The sequence below is a fragment of the Rana temporaria genome, chromosome 9 (genome assembly GCF_905171775.1).
Source record: "Rana temporaria chromosome 9, aRanTem1.1, whole genome shotgun sequence".
Classification (NCBI taxonomy): Eukaryota; Metazoa; Chordata; class Amphibia; order Anura; family Ranidae; genus Rana; species Rana temporaria.
The window spans coordinates 183,787,388-183,810,037 of record NC_053497.1 but is presented as its reverse complement, the minus strand read 5'-3'; the positions used below and the strand labels follow the sequence as shown (position 1 = coordinate 183,810,037).

Sequence of the window (22,650 nt, the reverse complement as noted above, 5' to 3'; positions counted from 1 at the left end):
ACCCTAACCCTCTAACCCTAACCCTCTAACCCTAACCCTCTAACCCTAACCCTCTAACCCTAACCCTCTAACCCTAACCCTCTAACCCTAACCCTCTAACCCTAACCCTCTAACCCTAACCCTCTAACTCTAACCCTCTAACTCTAACCCTCTAACTCTAACCCTCTAACTCTAACCCTCTAACTCTAACCCTCTAACTCTAACCCCCTAACTCTAACCCCCTAACTCTAACCCCCTAACTCTAACCCCCTAACTCTAACCCCCTAACTCTAACCCCCTAACTCTAACCCCCTAACCCTCTAACCCTCTAACTCTAACACTCTAACTCTAACCCTCTAACCCTAACCCTCTAACCCTAACCCTCTAACCCTAACCCTCTAACCCTAACCCTCTAACCCTAACCCTCTAACCCTAACCCTCTAACCCTAACCCTCTAACCCTAACCCTCTAACTCTAACCCTCTAACTCTAACCCTCTAACTCTAACCCTCTAACTCTAACCCTCTAACTCTAACCCTCTAACCCTCACCCTATGGAACATGTTCACATCGATGCATTTTTGTGCCTCTGCATTTTTGGAAAAAAAGGGTCGGGATTTTTTTTTCTGCTAAAAGCAGCATTTTGCATGTAATAGAATTCAATGGACCCGCAGCCAACACGCAAGTTCCGCGTTTTTACCGTGATTTTGACGCGATTTGCGTATTTTTTTTTTTTTAAACTGTTGATGGCTGGTTGTTAAAGGAAATGTAAAAAAAAATTAAAATTGGCAGCTACGAAAAAAAATGTATAAAAAAAAAAACACAAATCGCGGTAAAATCGCGTGTCGAAAAAATGCAGCAAGCACCGGCAAAAAGCACTGCAAAAACGCTCAAAGGCAACATGCCTAGGTGTGTGAATCGAGCCTTAAAGGGTAACTTCAGTTTTATGGGGGGAAAAATAGCAAAAAAAAAAAAATATGCAATATGGCCACCTGGAGGCGCCAGATTTTTGGGCATCCCCTGCAACAATTTTTTAAGGGATGCAGGACCCTGACATTTTCTTCGTTTAGAGCCCTGCAGGTGCAGCGGCTGATTCATAATTAGACATGTGCACTGCCGAAAAATGTTTTATATAATCTTTATTTTTTTCAAATTGAAGGCAAAAACAATATGACTTCACAACAAAACCAAAACAATCAGGGAGGGAGGGGTCTGGGTGAGTTTTTAATATAGAGAGTTCCAGTTTGCACCTAAGCTATTGTCGGCTAGTCTTGAATTCTCAGCTACAATACCCTGTTCCTGGTTCCAGACTGGAGGAAGCTGTATCTTTAAAGGAGGCACCCAAGCTGGTTGCCGGACGTCTCACAGATAGGTACCCCTTTGGGCGCATGCGTCTTCAGGCGTTTTTAAAGCAGTGCGCCTTTTACACACATTTTTCACGCGGTTTTTGGCTCGGCTACTGGCAGCACGTCATTCAGATGTGAACGGGCCCAATAGAAATAATTGTCGGGCGTCGTCATGCTTCTGGAAACACGTGACGCATCGCTCAGGTGTGAAGGAGGGGCTAATGATCATAATCGTAAAAGCAATAAGTGATAAAAATTATACTTTGCTCATAATAATAAAATAATAATACAAAATACTGGAGAAAGGGGTGGAGCCCTGGTAGGCTGTGAGTGGACACCCAACTAATAAAGTTTCACAGTAGCATCGATCATGGAAAATTAGACCTCCTCGTTCGCTCAGCTTGGTGTGCAATCTGAGCTTTATATCATATCACACATCTGGGGGCCAAATGTTCCTGGGTTCACCCAGACTCGGGTCACTGCGTTCATCAGCAACTCCCCGCTGATAGGGAGACGCTCGATCCCGCTCGGCCGTCAAAGTACACATTTGTCGCACTCATCTCCTCCTCTACATACAGGAGCATTGCACATTAGGACCCAGCGCCGATTCACTTTGTAGCTTACAGCCGGAGAATCTGGTCAGATTTAGTTCTGCAAATGTGCCGGGGGTTGACCGCTGTTTTGTCAATACGTCCCTCACTGTTATATTTATAAAGTGCTGAATTCAGTCGATGCCTCTTACTAGCGGCTAATTTACTTATCTGGCTGCATTTTTCGACTTGTACAGATCTGCCTCCACTCTCAACCAACACGACTCACAGATCTGCGTACGCTTCCATAATCTGGGGGTCACTGGTGTCACCGAGTCCAATGGGTTTGCCAAAAGAAAGAATACAATCAGCTGTTTGCTTTCAGACTGTCTCTCTTTAATTGAAAGTCTGTATGCATCAGTCTCCTCTTTCAGTCAACAAGACATACAGATCTGTGCCCACTTCCATGAAATGGGGGTCACTAGTGTCATAGAGTGCAATGGGGTTGCCAAAGAGAGAACTCAGCAGCAGCTGTTTGCTTTCAGACCGTCTCTCTCCAATTAAAAGTCTGTATGGCATCCGCCTCCTCTCTAAATCAATGAGACTCACAGATCTGACTTATAGAGATCTGCCTCCACTTTCAACCAACAAGACTCACAGATCTGTGTACACTTCCATAATCTGGGGGTCACTGGTATCGAGTGCAATGGGTTTGCCAAAGAAAGAATACAACGTCAGCTGTTTGCTTTTAGACTGTCTCTCTGTAATTAAAAGTCTGTATGGCTCCGCCTCCTCTCTAAATCAATGAGACTCACAGATCTTTGTATGCTTCCATAATCAAGGTGTCACTGGTGTCACCGAGTGTAATGGGTTTGCCAAAGAGAGAATACAGCAGCTGTTTGCTTTTCAGACTGTCTCTCTCTAATTGAAAGTCTGTACGGCTCCAACTCCTCTCCTAATCAACGAAATGCACAGATCTGTGTCCATTTCCATAAAATGGGGGGCACTAATGTAACAAGAGGTGTAATGGGTTTTCCAAAGAGAAAACACAGCAGTAGCTGTTTGCTTTCAGACCGTCTCTCTCTAATTAAACGTCTGTATAGTTCTGCCTCCTCTCTGAATCAATGAGACTCACAGATCTGACTTATAGAGATCTGCCTCCACTCTCAACCAACAAGACTCACAGATCTGTGTACACTTCCATAATCTGGGGGTCACTGGTATCGAGTGCAATGGGTTTGCCAAAGAAAGAATACAACGTCAGCTGTTTCCTTACGGACAGGCTCTCTTTAATTGAAAGTCCGTACAGATCCATCTCCTCTCTGTCAACAAGACATACAGATCTGTGTTCACTTCCATACAATTGGGGTCTGGTGTCATAGAATGCAATGGGTTTGCCAAAGAGAGAATACAGCAGCAGCAGTTTGCTTTTAGACTGTCTCTCTGTAATTGAAAGTCTGTACGGCTCCGCCTCCTCTCTAAATCAATGAGATTCACAGATCCTTGTACGCTTCCATAATTAAGGGGTCACTGGTGTCACAGAGTGCAATGGGTTTGCCAAAGAAAGAATTAGACATCAGCTGTTTGCTTTCAGACTGTCTCTTTAATTGAAATTTTTTACTGATCCACCTCCTCTCTCGGTCAACAAGACATGGAAATCTGTGTTCACTTCCATAATCAAGGGGTCACTTGTGTCACAGAGTGCAATGGGTTAGCCAAAGAAAGAATACAACATCAACTGTTTGCTTTCAGACTGTCTCTCTTTAATTGAAAGTCTGTACAGCACCGCCACCTCTCTCAGTCAAAAAGACATACAGATCTGTGTTCACTTCCATAAAATGTGGGTCACTGGTGTCAGAGTGTAATGGGTTTGCCAAAGAGAGAATACAGCAGCTGTTTGCTTTTCAGACTGTCTCTCTCTAATTGAAAGTCTGTATGGCTCCACCTCCTCTCCTAATCAACGAAATGCACAAATATGTGTCCATTTCCATAAAATGGGGGGCACTAATGTAACAAGAGGTGTAATGGGTTTTCCAAAGAGAAAACACAGCAGTAGCTGTTTGCTTTCAGACCGTCTCTCTCTAATTAAACGTCTGTATAGTTCTGCCTCCTCTCTGAATCAATGAGACTCACAGATCTGACTTATAGAGATCTGCCTCCACTCTCAACCAACAAGACTCACAGATCTGTGTACACTTCCATAATCTGGGGGTCACTGGTATCGAGTGCAATGGGTTTGCCAAAGAAAGAATACAACGTCAGCTGTTTCCTTACGGACAGGCTCTCTTTAATTGAAAGTCCGTACAGATCCATCTCCTCTCTGTCAACAAGACATACAGATCTGTGTTCACTTCCATACAATTGGGGTCTGGTGTCATAGAATGCAATGGGTTTGCCAAAGAGAGAATACAGCAGCAGCAGTTTGCTTTTAGACTGTCTCTCTGTAATTGAAAGTCTGTACGGCTCCGCCTCCTCTCTAAATCAATGAGATTCACAGATCCTTGTACGCTTCCATAATTAAGGGGTCACTGGTGTCACAGAGTGCAATGGGTTTGCCAAAGAAAGAATTAGACATCAGCTGTTTGCTTTCAGACTGTCTCTTTAATTGAAATTTTTTACTGATCCACCTCCTCTCTCGGTCAACAAGACATGGAAATCTGTGTTCACTTCCATAATCAAGGGGTCACTTGTGTCACAGAGTGCAATGGGTTAGCCAAAGAAAGAATACAACATCAACTGTTTGCTTTCAGACTGTCTCTCTTTAATTGAAAGTCTGTACAGCACCGCCACCTCTCTCAGTCAAAAAGACATACAGATCTGTGTTCACTTCCATAAAATGTGGGTCACTGGTGTCAGAGTGTAATGGGTTTGCCAAAGAGAGAATACAGCAGCTGTTTGCTTTTCAGACTGTCTCTCTCTAATTGAAAGTCTGTATGGCTCCACCTCCTCTCCTAATCAACGAAATGCACAAATATGTGTCCATTTCCATAAAATGGGGGGCACTAATGTAACAAGAGGTGTAATGGGTTTTCCAAAGAGAAAACACAGCAGTAGCTGTTTGCTTTCAGACCGTCTCTCTCTAATTAAACGTCTGTATAGTTCTGCCTCCTCTCTGAATCAATGAGACTCACAGATCTGACTTATAGAGATCTGCCTCCACTCTTAACCAACAAGACTCACAGATCTGTGTACACTTCCATAATCTGGGGGTCACTGGTATCGAGTGCAATGGGTTTGCCAAAGAAAGAATACAACGTCCGCTGTTTGCTTTTAGACTGTCTCTCTGTAATTGAAAGTCTGTACAGCTCCGCCTCCTCTCTAAATCAATGAGACTCACAGATGTTTGTACGCTTCCATAATTAAGGGGTCACCGGTGTCACGAAGTGCAATGGGTTTGCCAAAGAAAGAATTAGACATCAGCTGTTTGCTTTCAGACTGTCTCTTTAATTGAAAGTCTTTACGGATCCACCTCCTCTCTCTGTCAACAAGACATATAAATCTGTGTTCACTTCCATAATCAAGGGGTCACTGGTGTCACAGAGTGCAATGGGTTAGCCAAAGAAAGAATACAACATTAACTGTTTGCTTTCAGACTGTCTCTCTTTAATTAAAAGTCTGTACAGCACCGCCACCTCTCAGTCAACAAGACATACAGATCTGTGTTCATTTCCTTAAAATGTGGGTCACTGGTGTCACAGAGTGTAATGGGTTTACCAAAGAGAGAATACAGCAGCTGTTTGCTTTTCAGACTGTGTGTCTCTCTCTCTCTCTCTCTAATTGAAAGTCTGTACGGCTCCTCCTCCTCTCCTAATCAGCGAAATGCACAAATATGTGTCCATTTCCATAAAATGGGGGGCACTAATGTAACAAGAGTGAAATGGGTTTTCCAAAGAGAAAACACAGCAGTAGCTGTTTGCTTTCAGACCGTCTCTCTCTAATTAAACGTCTGTATAGTTCTGCCTCATCTCTGAATCAATGAGAAGCACAGATCTGTGTACACTTCCATAAACTGGGGGTCACTGGTATCGAGTGCAATGGGTTTGCCAAAGAAAGAATACAACGTCAGCTGTTTGCTTTTAGACTGTCTCTCTGTAATTGAAAGTCTGTACAGCTCCGCCTCCTCTCTAAATCAATGAGACTCACAGATCTGTGTCCTCTTCCATAAAATGGGGGGGGGAGTCACTAGTGACATAGAATACAATGGGGGGGGTCACTGGTGTCATAGAATGCAATAAGTTTGCCAAAGAACGAACACAGCAGCAGCTGTTTGCTTTCAGAGCTTCTCTCTCCAATTAAAAGTCTGTACAGTTCCGCCTCCTCTCTGAATTAATGAGACTCACAGAGCTGTGTCCTCTTCCATAAAATGGGGGGGGGGGGGTCACTGGTGTCATCAAGTGTAATGGGTTTACCAAAGAGAGAACACAGCAGAAGCTGTTTGCTTTCAGACCTTCTCTTTCTAATTAAAAGTCTGTATGGCTCCGCCTCCTCTCAATCAATGAGATGCACAAATCTGTGTCCATTTCCATAAAATGGGGGGCACTAATGTAACAAGAGTGAAATGGGTTTTCCAAAGAGAGAACACAGCAGGCAGCAGCTGTTTTCTTTTAGACTGTCTCTCTGTAATTTAAAGTCTGTACGGCTCCGCCTCCTCTCTAAATCAATGAGACTCACAGATCCTTGTACGCTTCCATAATTAAGGGGTCACTGGTGTCACAGAGTGCAATGGGTTTGCCAAAGAAAGAATTAGACATCAGCTGTTTGCTTTCAGACTGTCTCTTTAATTGAAAGTATTTACGGATCCACCTCCTCTCTGTCAACAAGACATAGATATCTGTGTTCACTTCCATAATCAAGGGGTCACTGGTGTCAGAGTGCAATGGGTTAGCCAAAGAAAGAATACAACATTAACTGTTTGCTTTCAGACTGTCTCTCTTTAATTGAAAGTCTGTACAGCACAGCCACCTCTCTGTCAACAAGACATACAGATCTGTGTTCACTTACATAAAATGTGGGTCACTGGTGTCAGAGTGTAATGGGTTTGCCAAAGAGAGAATACAGCAGCAGCTGTTTGCTTTCAGACGGTCTCTCTGTAATTGAAAGTTTGTACGGCTCCGCCTCCTCTCTGAATCAATGAGACTCACAGATCTGTGTCCTCTTCCATAAAATGGGGGGGGGGGGGTCACTGGTGTCATCCAGTGTAATGGGTTTACCAAAGGGAGAACACAGCAGAAGCTGTTTGCTTTCAGACTGTCTCTTTCTAATTAAAAGTCTGTATGGCTCCGCCTCCTCTCAATCAATGAGATGCACAAATCTGTGTCCATTTCCATAAAATGGGGGTCACTAATGTAACAAGAGTGTAATGGGTTTTCCAAAGAGAGAACACAGCAGCAGCTGTTTGCTTTCAGACTGTCTCTTTCTAATTAAAAGTCTGTATGGCTTTTTTTAAACAGGTTCCTATTCTATAAATGGTACATTTTATTTATAATGTTGGGAAAAGCGGAAGGATACATTTTGGAATTTTCTGGGAAGAAAACGTAGAAACAATGTAACAATATAAAACGTCCACGTTGGACGTCCGGGTGGCGGATCTGTCCGGCGCTCGGGAAGACGGCTTCACAGGCCAATTCACAACCTTTCTGCAGTCCTCGGCATCTCGTAAATCACGTCGGCGCACCCCGCTCTGCGCTCCATATCACCGCCGCCGCGGTGGGAGCTGGCGACTTTGCTGCACAACGCGCACCGCACCCGTCCCGTAGAGCGTGTCCGGAGCTAACATGATAATCAGTCCCGGGAAGGCGAGTGACAATGACAAATCCGCTGACCTTCAGGCTTCCCGCTTCTACTATCCCGCGCATTCATTACAATCCGAGTGTCCTTTATCATTTCCCTGAAATTATACACACCGCCGTCTTCCTGTGATGGAAAATGCGGCGCGGGATTCACTCCGTTAATTCGCTCTTCTTCCAGGATGGAGGACGAGATCTGCCTTATAAAAAAAAAAGTGACACTGTAGGGTGAGAATTACACGGGAGGACTTGAAAAAGTTCACATTATAGGGTGAGCGATTCGTACGAAACGGGCGTGTACATTCGTTCTTTCTGAATGCAGGCAAAATCGAATGTTATAAGGCTATTCCCTCTCCAGGTTGGAATACTGTCTATTCCGAAAATACTGTATTATGGGCTGTGTGTGTTTTTAGATGTAAGGGGCCCGGGCCATCGTAGGGTGGTGGCCTTGACTGCACAGGCATCGGGCTTTACATAATTCTTCACCTTTCATCACCCATAGACCCACCATTTATCCCCCACCCATAGACCCACCTTTTATCCCCCACCCATAGACCCACCTTTATCCCCCACCCATAGACCCACCCTTTATCCCCCACCCATAGACCCACCCTTTATCCCCCACCCATAGACCCACCCTTTATCCCCCACCCATAGACCCACCCTTTATCCCCCACCCATAGACCCACCTTCATCCCCCACCCACAGACCCACCCTTTATCCCCCACCCATAGACCCACCCTTTATCCCCCACCCATAGACCCACCCTTTATCCCCCACCCATAGACCCACCCTTTATCCCCCACCCATAGACCCACCCTTTATCCCCACCCATAGACCCACCCTTTATCCCCCACCCATAGACCCACCCTTTATCCCCCACCCATAGACCCACCCTTTATCCCCCACCCATAGACCCACCCTTTATCCCCCACCCATAGACCCACCTTTATCCCCCACCCATAGACCCACCTTCATCCCCTACCCATAGACCCACCCTTTATCCCCCACCCATAGACCCACCCTTTATCCCCCACCCATAGACCCACCTTTTATCCCCCACCCACCTTTATCCCCCACCCATAGACCCACCCTTTATCCCCCACCCATAGACCTACCCTTTATCCCCCACCCATAGACCCACCCTTTATCCCCCACCCATAGGCCCACCTTTATCCCCCACCCATAGACCCACCTTTTATTGCCCCACCCATAGACCCACCCTTTATCCCGCACCCATAGACCCACCTTTTATCCCCCACCCATAGACCCACCTTTATCCCCCAGCCATAGACTCACCATTTATCCCCCACCCTTTATCCCCCACCCATAGACCCACCCTTTATCCCCCCCCCATAGACCCACCCTTTATCCCCCACCCATAGACCCACCCTTTATCCCCCACCCATAGACCCACCCTTTATCCCCCACCCATAGACCCGCCTTCATCCCCCACCCATAGACCCGCCTTCATCCCCCACCCATAGACCCACCCTTTATCCCCCACCCATAGACCCGCCTTCATCCCCCACCCATAGACCCGCCTTCATCCCCCACCCATAGACCCGCCTTCATCCCCCACCCATAGACCCACCCTTTATCCCCCACCCATAAACCCACCCTTTATCCCCCACCCATAGACCCACCCTTTATCCCCCACCCATAGACCCACCCTTTATCCCCCACCCATAGACCCACCCTTTATCCCCCACCCATAGACCCACCCTTTATCCCCCACCCATAGACCCACCTTTTATTCCCCCACCCATAGACCCACCTTTTATTCCCCCACCCATAGACCCACCCTTTATCCCCCACCCATAGACCCACCCTTTATCCCCCACCCATAGACCCACCCTTTATCCCCCACCCTTTATCCCGCACCCATAGACCCACCTTTTATCCCCCACCTATAGACCCACCATTTATCCCCCACCCATAGACCCACCCTTTATCCCCCACCCATAGACCCACCCTTTATCCCCCACCCATAGACCCACCCTTTATCCCCCACCCATAGGCCCACCTTTATCCCCCACCCATAGACCCACCCTTTACCCCCACCCATAGACCCACCCTTTATCCCCCACCCATAGACCCACCCATAGACCCACCCTTTATCCCCCACCCATAGACCCACCCTTTATCCCCCACCCATAGACCCACCCTTTATCCCCCACCCATAGACCCACCCTTTATTCCCCCACCCATAGACCCACCTTTTATTCCCCCACCCATAGACCCACCCTTTATCCCCCACCCATAGACCCACCCTTTATCCCCCACCCATAGACCCACCCTTTATCCCCCACCCATAGACCCACCCTTTATCCCCCACCCATAGACCCACCCTTTATCCCCCACCCTTTATCCCGCACCCATAGACCCACCTTTTATTCCCTCACCCATAGACCCACCCTTTATCCCCACCATAGACCCACCCTTTATCCCGCACCCATAGACCCACCTTTTATCCCCCACCTATAGACCCACCCTTTATCCCCCACCCATAGGCCCACCTTTATCCCCCACCCATAGACCCACCCTTTATCCCCCACCCATAGACCCACCCTTTATCCCCCACCCATAGACCCACCCTTTATCTCCCACCCATAGACCCACCCTTTATCCCCCACCCATAGACCCACCCTTTATCCCCCACCCATAGACCCACCCTTTATCCCCCACCCATAGACCCACCCTTTATCCCCCCCCATAGACCCACCCTTTATCCCCCACCCATAGACCCACCCTTTATCCCCCACCCATAGACCCACCCTTTATCCCCCACCCATAGACCCACCTTTTATTCCCCCACCCATAGACCCACCTTTTATTCCCCCACCCATAGACCCACCCTTTATCCCCCACCCATAGACCCACCCTTTATCCCCCACCCATAGACCCACCCTTTATCCCCCACCCTTTATCCCGCACCCATAGACCCACCTTTTATCCCCCACCTATAGACCCACCATTTATCCCCCACCCATAGACCCACCCTTTATCCCCCACCCATAGACCCACCCTTTATCCCCCACCATAGACCCACCCTTTATCCCGCACCCATAGACCCACCTTTTATCCCCCACCCATAGACCCACCTGTATCCCCCAGCCATAGACTCACCATTTATCCCCCACCCTTTATCCCCCACCCATAGACCCACCATTTATCCCCCACCCATAGACCCACCCTTTATCCCCCACCCATAGACCCACCCTTTATCCCCCACCCATAGACCCACCCTTTATCCCCCACCCATAGGCCCACCTTTATCCCCCACCCATAGACCCACCCTTTACCCCCACCCATAGACCCACCCTTTATCCCCCACCCATAGACCCACCCTTTATCCCCCACCCATAGTCCCACCCTTTATCCCCCACCCATAGACCCACCCTTTATCCCCCACCCATAGACCCACCCTTTATTCCCCCACCCATAGACCCACCTTTTATTCCCCCACCCATAGACCCACCCTTTATCCCCCACCCATAGACCCACCCTTTATCCCCCACCCATAGACCCACCCTTTATCCCCCACCCATAGACCCACCCTTTATCCCGCACCCATAGACCCACCCTTTATCCCCCACCCATAGACCCACCCTTTATCCCCCACCCATAGACCCACCCTTTATCCCCCACCCATAGGCCCACCTTTATCCCCCACCCATAGACCCACCCTTTACCCCCACCCATAGACCCATCCTTTATCCCCCACCCATAGACCCACCCTTTATCCCCCACCCATAGACCCACCCTTTATCCCCCACCCATAGACCCACCCTTTATCCCCCACCCATAGACCCACCCTTTATTCCCCCACCCATAGACCCACCTTTTATTCCCCCACCCATAGACCCACCCTTTATCCCCCACCCATAGACCCACCCTTTATCCCCCACCCATAGACCCACCCTTTATCCCCCACCCATAGACCCACCCTTTATCCCCCACCCATAGACCCACCTTTTATTCCCTCACCCATAGACCCACCCTTTATCCCCACCATAGACCCACCCTTTATCCCGCACCCATAGACCCACCTTTTATCCCCCACCTATAGACCCACCCTTTATCCCCCACCCATAGGCCCACCTTTATCCCCCACCCATAGACCCACCCTTTATCCCCCACCCATAGACCCACCCTTTATCCCCCACCCATAGACCCACCCTTTATCCCCCACCCATAGACCCACCCTTTATCCCCCACCCATAGACCCACCTTTTATCCCCCACCCATAGACCCACCCTTTATCCCCCACCCATAGACCCACCCTTTATCCCCCACCCATAGACCCACCCTTTATCCCCCACCCATAGACCCACCCTTTATCCCCCACCCATAGACCGACCAATTAACCCCAACCCATAGACCCACCCTTTATCCCCCACCCACAGACCCACCCTATGGGGGGGGGGGGAGTTCTGGGATCTCTGTGAGAGGCAATGGATACCGGGAAGTGTTACGCCCACACATTTATGAACAGTGTGAATATCTGATGCTCGTTCCTCTTTTATTATGCGCCCCTCCCCCCCATATTTCAGGCGTATTTGTTTTACATTGCGATACATGAAAACGTCTTCCTCGCTCCGCGATCGTGACCGGATCATCAATGCACCAGATAGAGTCGTTTATTTGCGGCGCTCGGCTGTGGAATGTAAATGAGCGCGTCTCGCTGATGAGGAGTTTACTTCACATTTAGCCGTGAAATGAGATCGCAATTTTCCCCAAATTGTCAGCTTAACGGGAAAGAGACACTTTTTATGGTAATGAAGAGATAAATGCGACCGCCAAAAAAATAAATGCAGGGCCATAAATTCCCGCCGGAGCAGCCGAACAACGCCGCGGCGCGAGGAAAGGACGGGGTTAAATCTCCAGGTTTGGGATCGAGTTCGGAAACGTTTTCCTCTCCAGCGCTGAGAGCCGCCGCCGCTGAGTGTCCTGGTGACATAAAATAGTAACAGATCAGAGTTGATACAAGACGGGTTCTTCTCTATCGGGAACATTATTGGTTGGCTTTATCTGAGTTCTTCTTTAACGCCGGCCCAGTGTGATTTTTGCCGGTTGGACCCTCCCCTTTATAACCGCCCTTCCCATCTTTTTCTCTTCCGCAGGGCTGGACGACTGCTTGCAGCAATACATCAAAAACTTTGAGCGGGAGAAGATCAACGGGGAGCAGCTACTACACATCACCCACCAGGAGCTGGAGGAGCTCGGAGTCACCCGGATCGGCCATCAGGAACTCATACTGGAGGCCGTGGACCTGCTGTGCGCCCTGGTGAGCACCCCTCTCTTCTGGAATGTTTTATACAAGTCAAGGGAACCCGTCACCTGGCAAAAATGCTTGTGTGAGAACCAGGGGCGGACTGACAACTCAGGGGGCCCCTGGGCAATAGGAGATTATGGGGCTCCCGGGCAATAGGAGATTATGGGGCCCCCAGGCAATAGGAGATTATGGGGCTCCCGGGCAATAGGAGATTATGGGGCCCCCAGGCAATAGATTATGGGGCCACACAGTATACACACAATGTACACACACAGTATACATACACACTGAGAAGGTACTAGAGGGGTTAGGGGTTAGGGTTAGGTGCAGGGCTAGGTTTAGAGTTGGGGCTAGGGTTAGGGGTTAGGGTTAGGGGCTAGGGTTAGAGTTAGGGTTAGAGCTAGGGTTAGGGACAGGGTTAGAGTTAGGGTTAGGTCCAGGGCTAGTTTTAGGAGTTAGAGTTAGGGCTAGGGTTAGAGTTAGGGCTAGGGTTAGGTCCAGGGCTAGGGTTAGAGTTAGGGCTAGGGTTAGGGGCTAGGGTTAGAGTTAGGGCTAGGGTTAGGTCCAGGGCTAGGGTTAGAGTTAGGGTTAGGTCCAGGGCTAGGGTTAGAGTTAGGGCTAGGGGTTAGAGATAGCGTTAGGGCTAGGGTTAGGTCCAGGGCTAGGGTTAGGGCCAGCGTTGGGGATAGGGTTAGGGGTTAGGGCTAGGTCCAGGGCTAGAGTTAGAGTTAGGGCCAGCGTTAGGGATAGGGCTAGGGTTAGGGTTTCCCATTGAAGAATAAGGCTAGGACTTGGGAATTGGAACATGGACCTCCCCCAGAGGTCAAAGGTCAGAAGGTGGGTTCCCAGAGGTCAAAGGTCACGGGCGTGGCTGACCCACCCCCACCAAAGTGTACCGCCTACCCCAACTAAGTCGGGGAAAGAACAAGTCGGGGATTTTTAGACCAAAAGGATGTCGGTAATGGACATTTCAGGGACACAGATTTTTACATACTGTCCCTGGTTTTACTGAGGCTGGCAACCCTGATGGGGCCCCCTAGTTGCATGGGGCCCTCGGGCAGTCCCCCAAATGGTCAGTCCGCCCCTGGTGGAGAACCTGCAGATAGAAGCTGCCCTTTCTCTCACCCATAGGCTCTATAGTCCTCTCTAGGCGGAGGCCTACTTAGCTTGGATGAAGATATCTTGATGGCCTAGCCGGGATCTTCCAACGTTTGGCCCTCCAGCTGTTGCGGGACTACACGTCCCATGAGGGATTGTAACAGTCTGACATTCACAGACCAGACTAGGCATGATGGGAATTGTAGTTCTTGAACAACTGGAGGGCCGTAGTTTGGAGACCCCTCTGGCCTAGAGCTACTGGAGCCCTGAAATGTGATTCCATCTGATGCGTCCCACACGGATATTTGATTATATTCCATTAAAAGACTTCTTTAGATTATATATATATTACTATATCTAATATATAATGTGTGTGTGTGTATGTGTGTATATAGATAGATAGATGGATAGATGGTCATGTGCTTAGTGTTGTAGTAAAGCTCCGCCCTGTCCTCTCTGTCTATAGAATATTTGGGCCTAACCTTGCTCATTAAATTGTTCAACTGCTCTTCCATTATAGATTGTACACACACCTATATATATATATATATATATATATATATATATATAATATATATATATATATATTGTACACATTATATTGTCAAAAGTATTGGGACGCCGGCCTTTACACACACATGAACTTTAATGACCCCCCAGTCTTAGTCCGGAGGGTTCAATATTGAGTTGGCTCCGCCCTTAGCCGCTATAACACCTTCACCTCTTCTGGGAAGGCCGTCCACAAGGTTTAGGAGTGTGCCTATGGGAATGTTTGACCATTCTTCCAGAAGAGCATTTGTGTTGGACGAGAAGGCCTTGGCTCGCAGTCTCTGCTCTAATTCATCCCAAAGGTGTTCTATTCGGGGGTTAAGGTCAGGCCAGTCAAGTTCCTCCGCCCCAAACTCGCTCATTCTCAGTCTTTATGGACCTTGCTTTGTGCTCTGGTGCGCAGTCATGTGGGAACATGAAGGGGCCGTCCCCAAACTCCTCCCACAAAGTTGGGAGCGTAAAAATTGTCCAAAATGTCTTGATGTGCCGACGCCTTCACTGGGACGAAGGGACCAACCCCTGAAAAACAACCCCCACACCATAATCTCCCCCCTCCCCCAAATGATTTGGACCAGTCCACAAAGCAAGGTCCATAAAGACATGGATGAGCGAGTTTGGGGTGGAGGAACTTGACTGGCCTGCACCTCAACCCAAAATATCTTGGTATGCCGACGCCTTTACTGGAACTAAGGGGCCAAGCCCAACCCCTGAAAAACAACCCCCACACCATAATCTCCCCCCTCCACCCCCCACCATAATCCCCCCTCCCCCAAATGATTTGGACCAGTCCACAATGCAAGGTCCATGAAGACATGGATGAGCGAGTTTGGGGTGGAGGAACTTGACTGGCCTGCACCTCAACCCAAAATGTCTTGGTATGCCGACACCTTTACTGGAACTAAGGGGCCAAGCCCAACCCCTGAAAAACAACCCCCACACCATAATCTCCCCCCTCCACCCCCCCACCATAATCCCCCCTCCCCCAAATGATTTGGACCAGTCCACAATGCAAGGTCCATGAAGACATGGATGAGCGAGTTTGGGGTGGAGGAACTTGACTGGCCTGCACCTCAACCCAAAATGTCTTGGTATGCCGACACCTTTACTGGAACTAAGGGGCCAAGCCCAACCCCTGAAAAACAACCCCCACACCATAATCCCCCCCCCCTCCCCCAAATGATTTTTACCAGAGCACAAAGCAAGGTCCATAAAGTCATGGATGAGCGAGTTTGGGGTGGAGGAACGTGACTGGCCTTCCATGATCCTTCACCGGCTCCAAGGAGAAGAATGCAGATGAAGACGTCTCATCTTCTCAGGAGGCCAGGAAATCCCCCGATGGCATTCGTCAGACGTCCCCCTCACATGACCGGTTCCTGTCCCCGTTCTGCCATAAGATTTGTTTTTTTATCGGCATTTATAATCGATATTACGTCTTCCTCCCGACCGGTGCGCTGCCAGGTTTTCCCCAAACAATGTCTAATCTTTTTTTGATGCACATGTGGCAGATGGCGGGGGAGGGAATGCTTGGAGATGACGACGAAGGAAGCCATTGAATGATTATCCTCTCCTACCAGCGATCCGGGTCCTGACAGCCTCGTGTTGAGCGCCGCCGAGCGACACGCTGCCTGATATTTATAGGAGAGCCGGGAGGGGCAGAGATGGAGGAAATGGGGGCGTCATCTTCTGGTATCTCCTCCATGGCGGGAGAGCAAGAGAATGGAACGAGACAACATATATACCCCCCCCCCCCAGATATAAGATATATTATACAGAGTGACATCACCGCCCTCCAGAGATATATATATATATATATATATATATATATATATATATATATATATATATATATATATATATATATCCCGTATATACTCGAGTATAAGCCTAGGGTGGGAAATGCAGAAGCTACGGTCAACAATGCCCATCTGCAGCCTTTCTGTACCCTTTTTCAGCCTTACTGTGCCCATCTGCAGCCTTACTTTGCCTATTTGCAGCCTCACTGTGCCCATTCACAGCCTCACTGTGCCCATCTTTAGCCTCACTGTGCCCATCTTTAGCCTCACTGTGCCCATCTTTAGCCTCACTGTGCCCATCTTTAGCCTCACTGTGCCCATTTGCAGCCTTTCTGTGCCCATTTGCAGCCTTTCTGTGCCCATCTTCAGCCTCACTGTGCCCATCTTCAGCCTCACTGTGCCCATCTTCAGCCTCACTGTGCCCATCTTCAGCCTCACTGTGCCCATTTGCAGCCTTTCTGTGCCCATCTTTAGCCTCACTGTACCCATCTTTAGCCTCACTGTGCCCATCTTCAGCCTCTCTGTGCCCATCTTCAGCCTCTCTGTGCCCATCTTCAGCCTCTCTGTGCCCATCTTCAGCCTCTCTGTGCCCATCTTCAGCCTCTCTGTGCCCATCTTCAGCCTCTCTGTGCCCATCTTCAGCCTCTCTGTGCCCATCTTTAGCCTCACTGTGCCCATCTTTAGCCTCACTGTGCCCATCTTTAGCCTCACTGTGCCCATCTTTAGCCTCACTGTGCCCATCTTTAGCCTCACTGTGCCCATCTTTAGCCTCACTGTGCCCATCTTTAGCCTCACTGTGCCCATCTTTAGCCTCACTGTGCCCATCTTTAGCCTCACTGTGCCCATCTTTAGCCTCACTGTGCCCATCTTTAGCCTCACTGTGCCTATCTTTAGCCTCACTGTGCCTATCTTTAGCCTCACTGTGCCCATCTTTAGCCTCACTGTGCCCATCTTTAGCCTCACTGTGCCCATCTTTAGCCTCACTGTGCCCATCTTTAGCCTCACTGTGCCCATCTTTAGCCTCACTGTGCCCATCTTTAGCCTCACTGTGCCCATCTTTAGCCTCACTGTGCCCATCTTTAGCCTCACTGTGCCCATCTTTAGCCTCACTGTGCCCATCTTTAGCCTCACTGTGCCCATCTTTAGCCTCTCTGTGCCCATTTGCAGCCTTTCTGTGCCCATCTTCAGCCTCACTGTTCACATTCCTAACACCAATCCACCCTCCTAGTACAAATCTCCCATCAAATCACCCCTTCTAGTACAACCTTTCAAATCCCCACTGTGCCCAGGGCAGCCTCTCCTCTTGCCCACCCCTTGTCTGGGCCCTGGAGCTAATGATCATAGTGAAAAAAACATCTATGTATGATCATCAGCTCCACGTGGTGGCAATATAAGAGCGTGAATCTGGAAAATACCTCATTGCAGCCACTAGATGGAGCTGATGATAATAGTGAGCAAAACATCTGCTTGTGATCATCGGCGCCATCTAGTGGCACAAGAATAGAGTGAATCAGGAAAATACCACATTATGGCCAATAGATGGAGCTGACCAGTGATGGGACAGGGCCATCTAGTGCCCAGGGCAACGATGCCAAATGGACCCCCCCCCTCCCCCAAAGGTATGAGCATTATGTGTCAGCAAAAATCCCATCCTCCCCCCCAAAAAAATTATAGCACTAATATATACATTTCCCAGCTCTAACCCCCCCCCCCCTTCCTAACACAAATCCACCCTCCTAGTATAAATCCCCCCCTTCTAGCACAACCTTCCAAATCCCCACTGTGCCCAGGGCAGCCACTCCCTCTTGCCCACCCCTTGTCCCGGTCCCTGGAGCTGATGATCATAGTGAAATAAAACATCTATTTATGATCATCAGCGCCATCTAGTGGCAATATAATAGAGTGAATCAGGAAAACACCACATTCTGGACCATAGATGGAGCTGATGATCATAGTGAGCAAAACATCTATTTGTGATCATCGGCTCCATCTGGTGGCACAAGAAGTGAATCAGGGAAATACCACATTGTAGCCAATGGATGGAGATGATCAGTGATGGGACAAGGCCATCTAGTGCCCAGGGCGACGATGCCAAACAACCCCCCCCCCCCCCCAAAGGTACGAGCATTGTGTATCAGAAAAAATCCCATCCGCCCCCCATAAACTTTTTTTTACCACTAACCTATACATCTCCCAGCACTAACCCCCCCAAATCCCCCTTCCTAACACAAATCCCACCTCCCAGTATAAATCCCCCTTGGAAATCACCCCTTCTAGAACAACCTTCCGAATCCCCACTGTGCCCAGGGCGCAGTCTTCACTCTTGCCCACCCCTCGTCCCGGTCCCTGGAGCTGATGATCATAGTGAAATAAAACATCTATTTATGATCATCAGCTCCATCTAGTGGCACAAGCATATAGTGAATCAGGAAAATACCACATTATGGCCACCGGATGGAATTGATGATCATAGTAATAAATAGCATTTTATTTATGATCCTCAGCGCCATCTAGAGGCAAAAGAATAGAGTGAACAGGCAAAACACCACATTGCAGCCACTAGATGGAGCTGATGATCATAGAGGGCAAAACATCTATTTGTGATCATCGGCTCCATCTGGTGGCACAAGAAGTGAATCAGGGAAAAACCACATTGCAGCCAATAGATGGCGCTGATCAGTGATGGGACAAGGCCACCTAGTGCCCAGGGCGATGATGCCTAACAGCCCCCCCCCCCAAATGTACGAGCATTATGTATCAGAAAAAATCCCATCTGCCCCCCAATTTTTTTTTACCACTAATCTATACATTTCCCAGCACTAACCCCCCCAAATCCCCACCGGGAAATCCCCCTTTTAGCGCAACTTTCCGAATCCCCACTGTGCCTAAGGCAGCCACTCCCTCTTGCCCACCCCTTGTCCCGGTCCCTGGAGCTGATGATCATAGTGAAATAAAACATCTATTTATGATCATCAGCTCCATCTAGTGGCACAAGAATAGAGTGAATCAGGCAAAACACCGAATTGCAGCCACTAGATGGAGCCGATGGTCGTAGTGAACCAAACATTTTATTATGATCATCGGCGCCATCTAGTGGCAAAAGCATATAGTGAATCAGGAAAATACCACATTATGGCTACCCGAGTGAATCAGGAAAACGCCACATTCCGGACCATAGATGGAGCTGATGATCGTAGTGAACCAAGCATTTATTTATGATCATCAGCTCCATCTAGTGGCACAAGCATATAGTGAATCAGGAAAATACCACATTATGGCCACCGGATGGAACTGATGATCCTAGTAATAAATAGCATTTTATTTATGATCCTCAGCGCCATCTAGTGGCAATTTAATAGAGTGAACAGGCAAAACACCACATTGCAGCCACTAGATGGAGCTGATGATCATAGTGAGCAAAACATTTATTTGTGATCATCGGCGCCATCTGGTGGCACGAAGTGAATCAGGGAAATACCACATTGTAGCCAATAGATGGAGCTGATCAGTGATGGGACAAGGCCACCTAGTGCCCAGGGTGATGATGCCAAACAGCCCCCCCCCAAAGGTACGAGCATTATGTATCATGAAAAATCCCATCTGCCCCCCAATTTTTTTTTTTACCACTAACCCCTTCTAGCACAACCTTCCGAATCCCCATTGTGCACAGTCTACACTCTTGCCCTCCCCTTGTCCCGGCCCTGGAGCTGATGATCATAGTGAAATAAAACATCTATTTATGATCATCAGCGCCATCTAGTGGCAAAAGAATAGAGTGAATCAGGAAAATGCCACATTCCGGACCATAGATGGAGCTGATGATCGTAGTGAACCAAGCATTTATTTATGATCATCAGCTCCATCTAGTGGCACAAGCATATAGTGAATCAGGAAAATACCACATTATGGCCACCGGATGGAGCTGATGATCATAGTGATAAATAGAATTTTATTTATGATCATCAGCGCCATCTAAAGGCATAAGAATAGAGTGAATCAGGAAAACACCACATTGCAGCCACTAGATGGAGCTGATGATCATAGAGAGCAAAACATCTATTTGTGATCATCGGCTCCACCTGGTGGCACAAGAAGTGAATCAGGGAAATACCACTTTGTAGCCAATAGATGGAGCTGATCAGTGATGGGACAAGGCCACCTAGTGCCCAGGGCGATGATGCCAAACGGCCCCCCCCCCCCCAAAGGTACGAGCATTATGTATCAGAAAAAATCCCATCCGCCCTCCAAAAACTTTTTTTTACCACTAACCTATACATCTCCCAGCACTAACCTCCCCAAATCCCCCTTCCTAACACAAATCCCACCTCCCAGTATAAATCCCCCCTCCTAGTATAAATCACCCCTTCTAGCATAACCTTCCAAATCCCCATTGTGCCCAGGGCAGCCACTCCCTCTTGCCCACCCCTTGTCCCTGTCCCTGGAGCTGATGATCATAGTGAATAAAACATCTATTTATGATCATCAGCTCCATCTAGTGGCAAAAGAATAGAGTGAATCAGGAAAACGCCACATTCCGGACCATAGATGGAGCTGATGATCATAGTGAACCAAACATTTTATTATGATCATCAGCGCCATCTAGTGGCAAAAGAATAGAGTGAACAGGCATAACACCAAATTGCAGCCACTAGATGGAGCTGATGGTCGTAGTGAACCAAACATTTTATTATGATCATCGGCGCCATCTAGTGGCAATATAATAGAGTGAATCAGGAAAACGCCACATTCCGGACCATAGATGGAGCTAATGATCGTAGTGAACCAAGCATTTATTTATGATCATCAGCGCCATCTAGTGGCACAAGTATAGAGTGAATCAGGAAAATACCACATTATGGCCACCGGATGGAACTGATGATCCTAGTAATAAATAGCATTTTATTTATGATCATCACTCTATTCTTGTGCCACTAGATGGCGCTGAACAGGTAAGGCACCACATTGCAGCCACTAGATGGAGCTAATGATCATAGTGAGCAAAACATTTATTTGTGCTCATCGGCTCCATCTGGTGGCAATATCATTTATAGACCATAGATGGAGCTAATGATCGTAGTGAACCGAGCATTTATTTATGATCATCAGCTCCATCTAGTGGCACAAGCATAGAGTGAATAGGCAAAACACCACATTGCAGCTACTAGAGCTAATGATCATAGTGAGCAAAACATTTATTTGTGATCATCAGCGCCATCTAGTGGCAATATAATAGAGTGAATCAGGAAAATACCACATTACGGAGCCAACGATCGGGTATTTTCCTGCTTCATTTTATTCTGATTAATGAAGAACATTTGACTTGAATGAAAAAATAGCTTAGTAACATTCGATTTTTAGAAAGAATAGCTATAATATTTATAAACGCGCCTCCGTTGTTACATTGTATTTGGAAATTCTGTATCTGCTGAGGAAAAGTGATGGACTGTCAGACATTCGATCTCCTATCCGATCGTCGTTTCTTCTCTCTCTGTAATTACTCTTCTCCCGCTGCGTTCCTTTTTGAAGCTCGGTGCTGGAACACGTAACGATCGTTTTCTGGTGTTCTCATCAGTCGGCTCTTCCGTGGTTGGAGGTCCTCTGATGCCGGGGGCCTCGGAGTGCTGTGTAGGCAGCCAAGGTCTTTGGGGGACGGGGAAGGCGCTATTTTTAGAACGCTGCGCTTGCAGGTTTATTTATAGAATAACATCACAGACGTGAAATTTAGAATGCGCATCACACCGCCGACGTTCCGGAGATGAAAGCCCCGCGCTGAGATTAGACCCTCGCAGGTCAGGATGGGGCTGGTGCTCAGAGACGCGCCGCCATCCTGGAAGACTAATGCGGCAGCTATTTATAGATCGGCGTATGGCGTTCTCTCCGGCTGCTGATGTGGAGCGTCGGCTCCGGGGTTTGAAAAGACACAAAATTGTATCTTCTAGAATTGGGGGGATGGGAAAAACTATCGCCCAACTGATCCCATCTTCATCCTTCAAATCACAGCCCCCCCTTCAGTCTTGCACAGGTGTACCGGCTCCTCCCCCTTCAGTCTTGCACAGGTGTACCGGCTCCTCCCCCTTCAGTCTTGCACAGGTGTACCGGCTCCTCCCCCTTCAGTCTTGCACAGGTGTACCTCCTCCTCCCCCTTCAGTCTTGCGCAGGTGTACCGCCTCCTCCCCTTCAGTCTTGCACAGGTTTACCAGCTCCTCCCCTTCAGTCTTGCACAGGCGTACCGGCTCCTCCCCCTTCAGTCTTGCACAGGTGTACCGGCTCCTCCCCCTTCAATCTGGCACAGG

At 48.5% G+C, this 22,650-nt stretch overlaps 1 protein-coding gene across 1 annotated transcript in view; it reads left to right on the top strand.

The window, feature by feature from the left end:
- LOC120914376 (connector enhancer of kinase suppressor of ras 2-like) overlaps positions 1–22,650 on the top strand; it is a 304,346-nt gene that overhangs the window by 101,479 nt on the left and 180,217 nt on the right. The window contains exon 2 of the mRNA XM_040325061.1: positions 12,766–12,929. Within this exon, the coding sequence (XP_040180995.1) occupies positions 12,766–12,929 (164 nt within the window). The remainder of the gene's footprint in view (positions 1–12,765; positions 12,930–22,650) is intronic.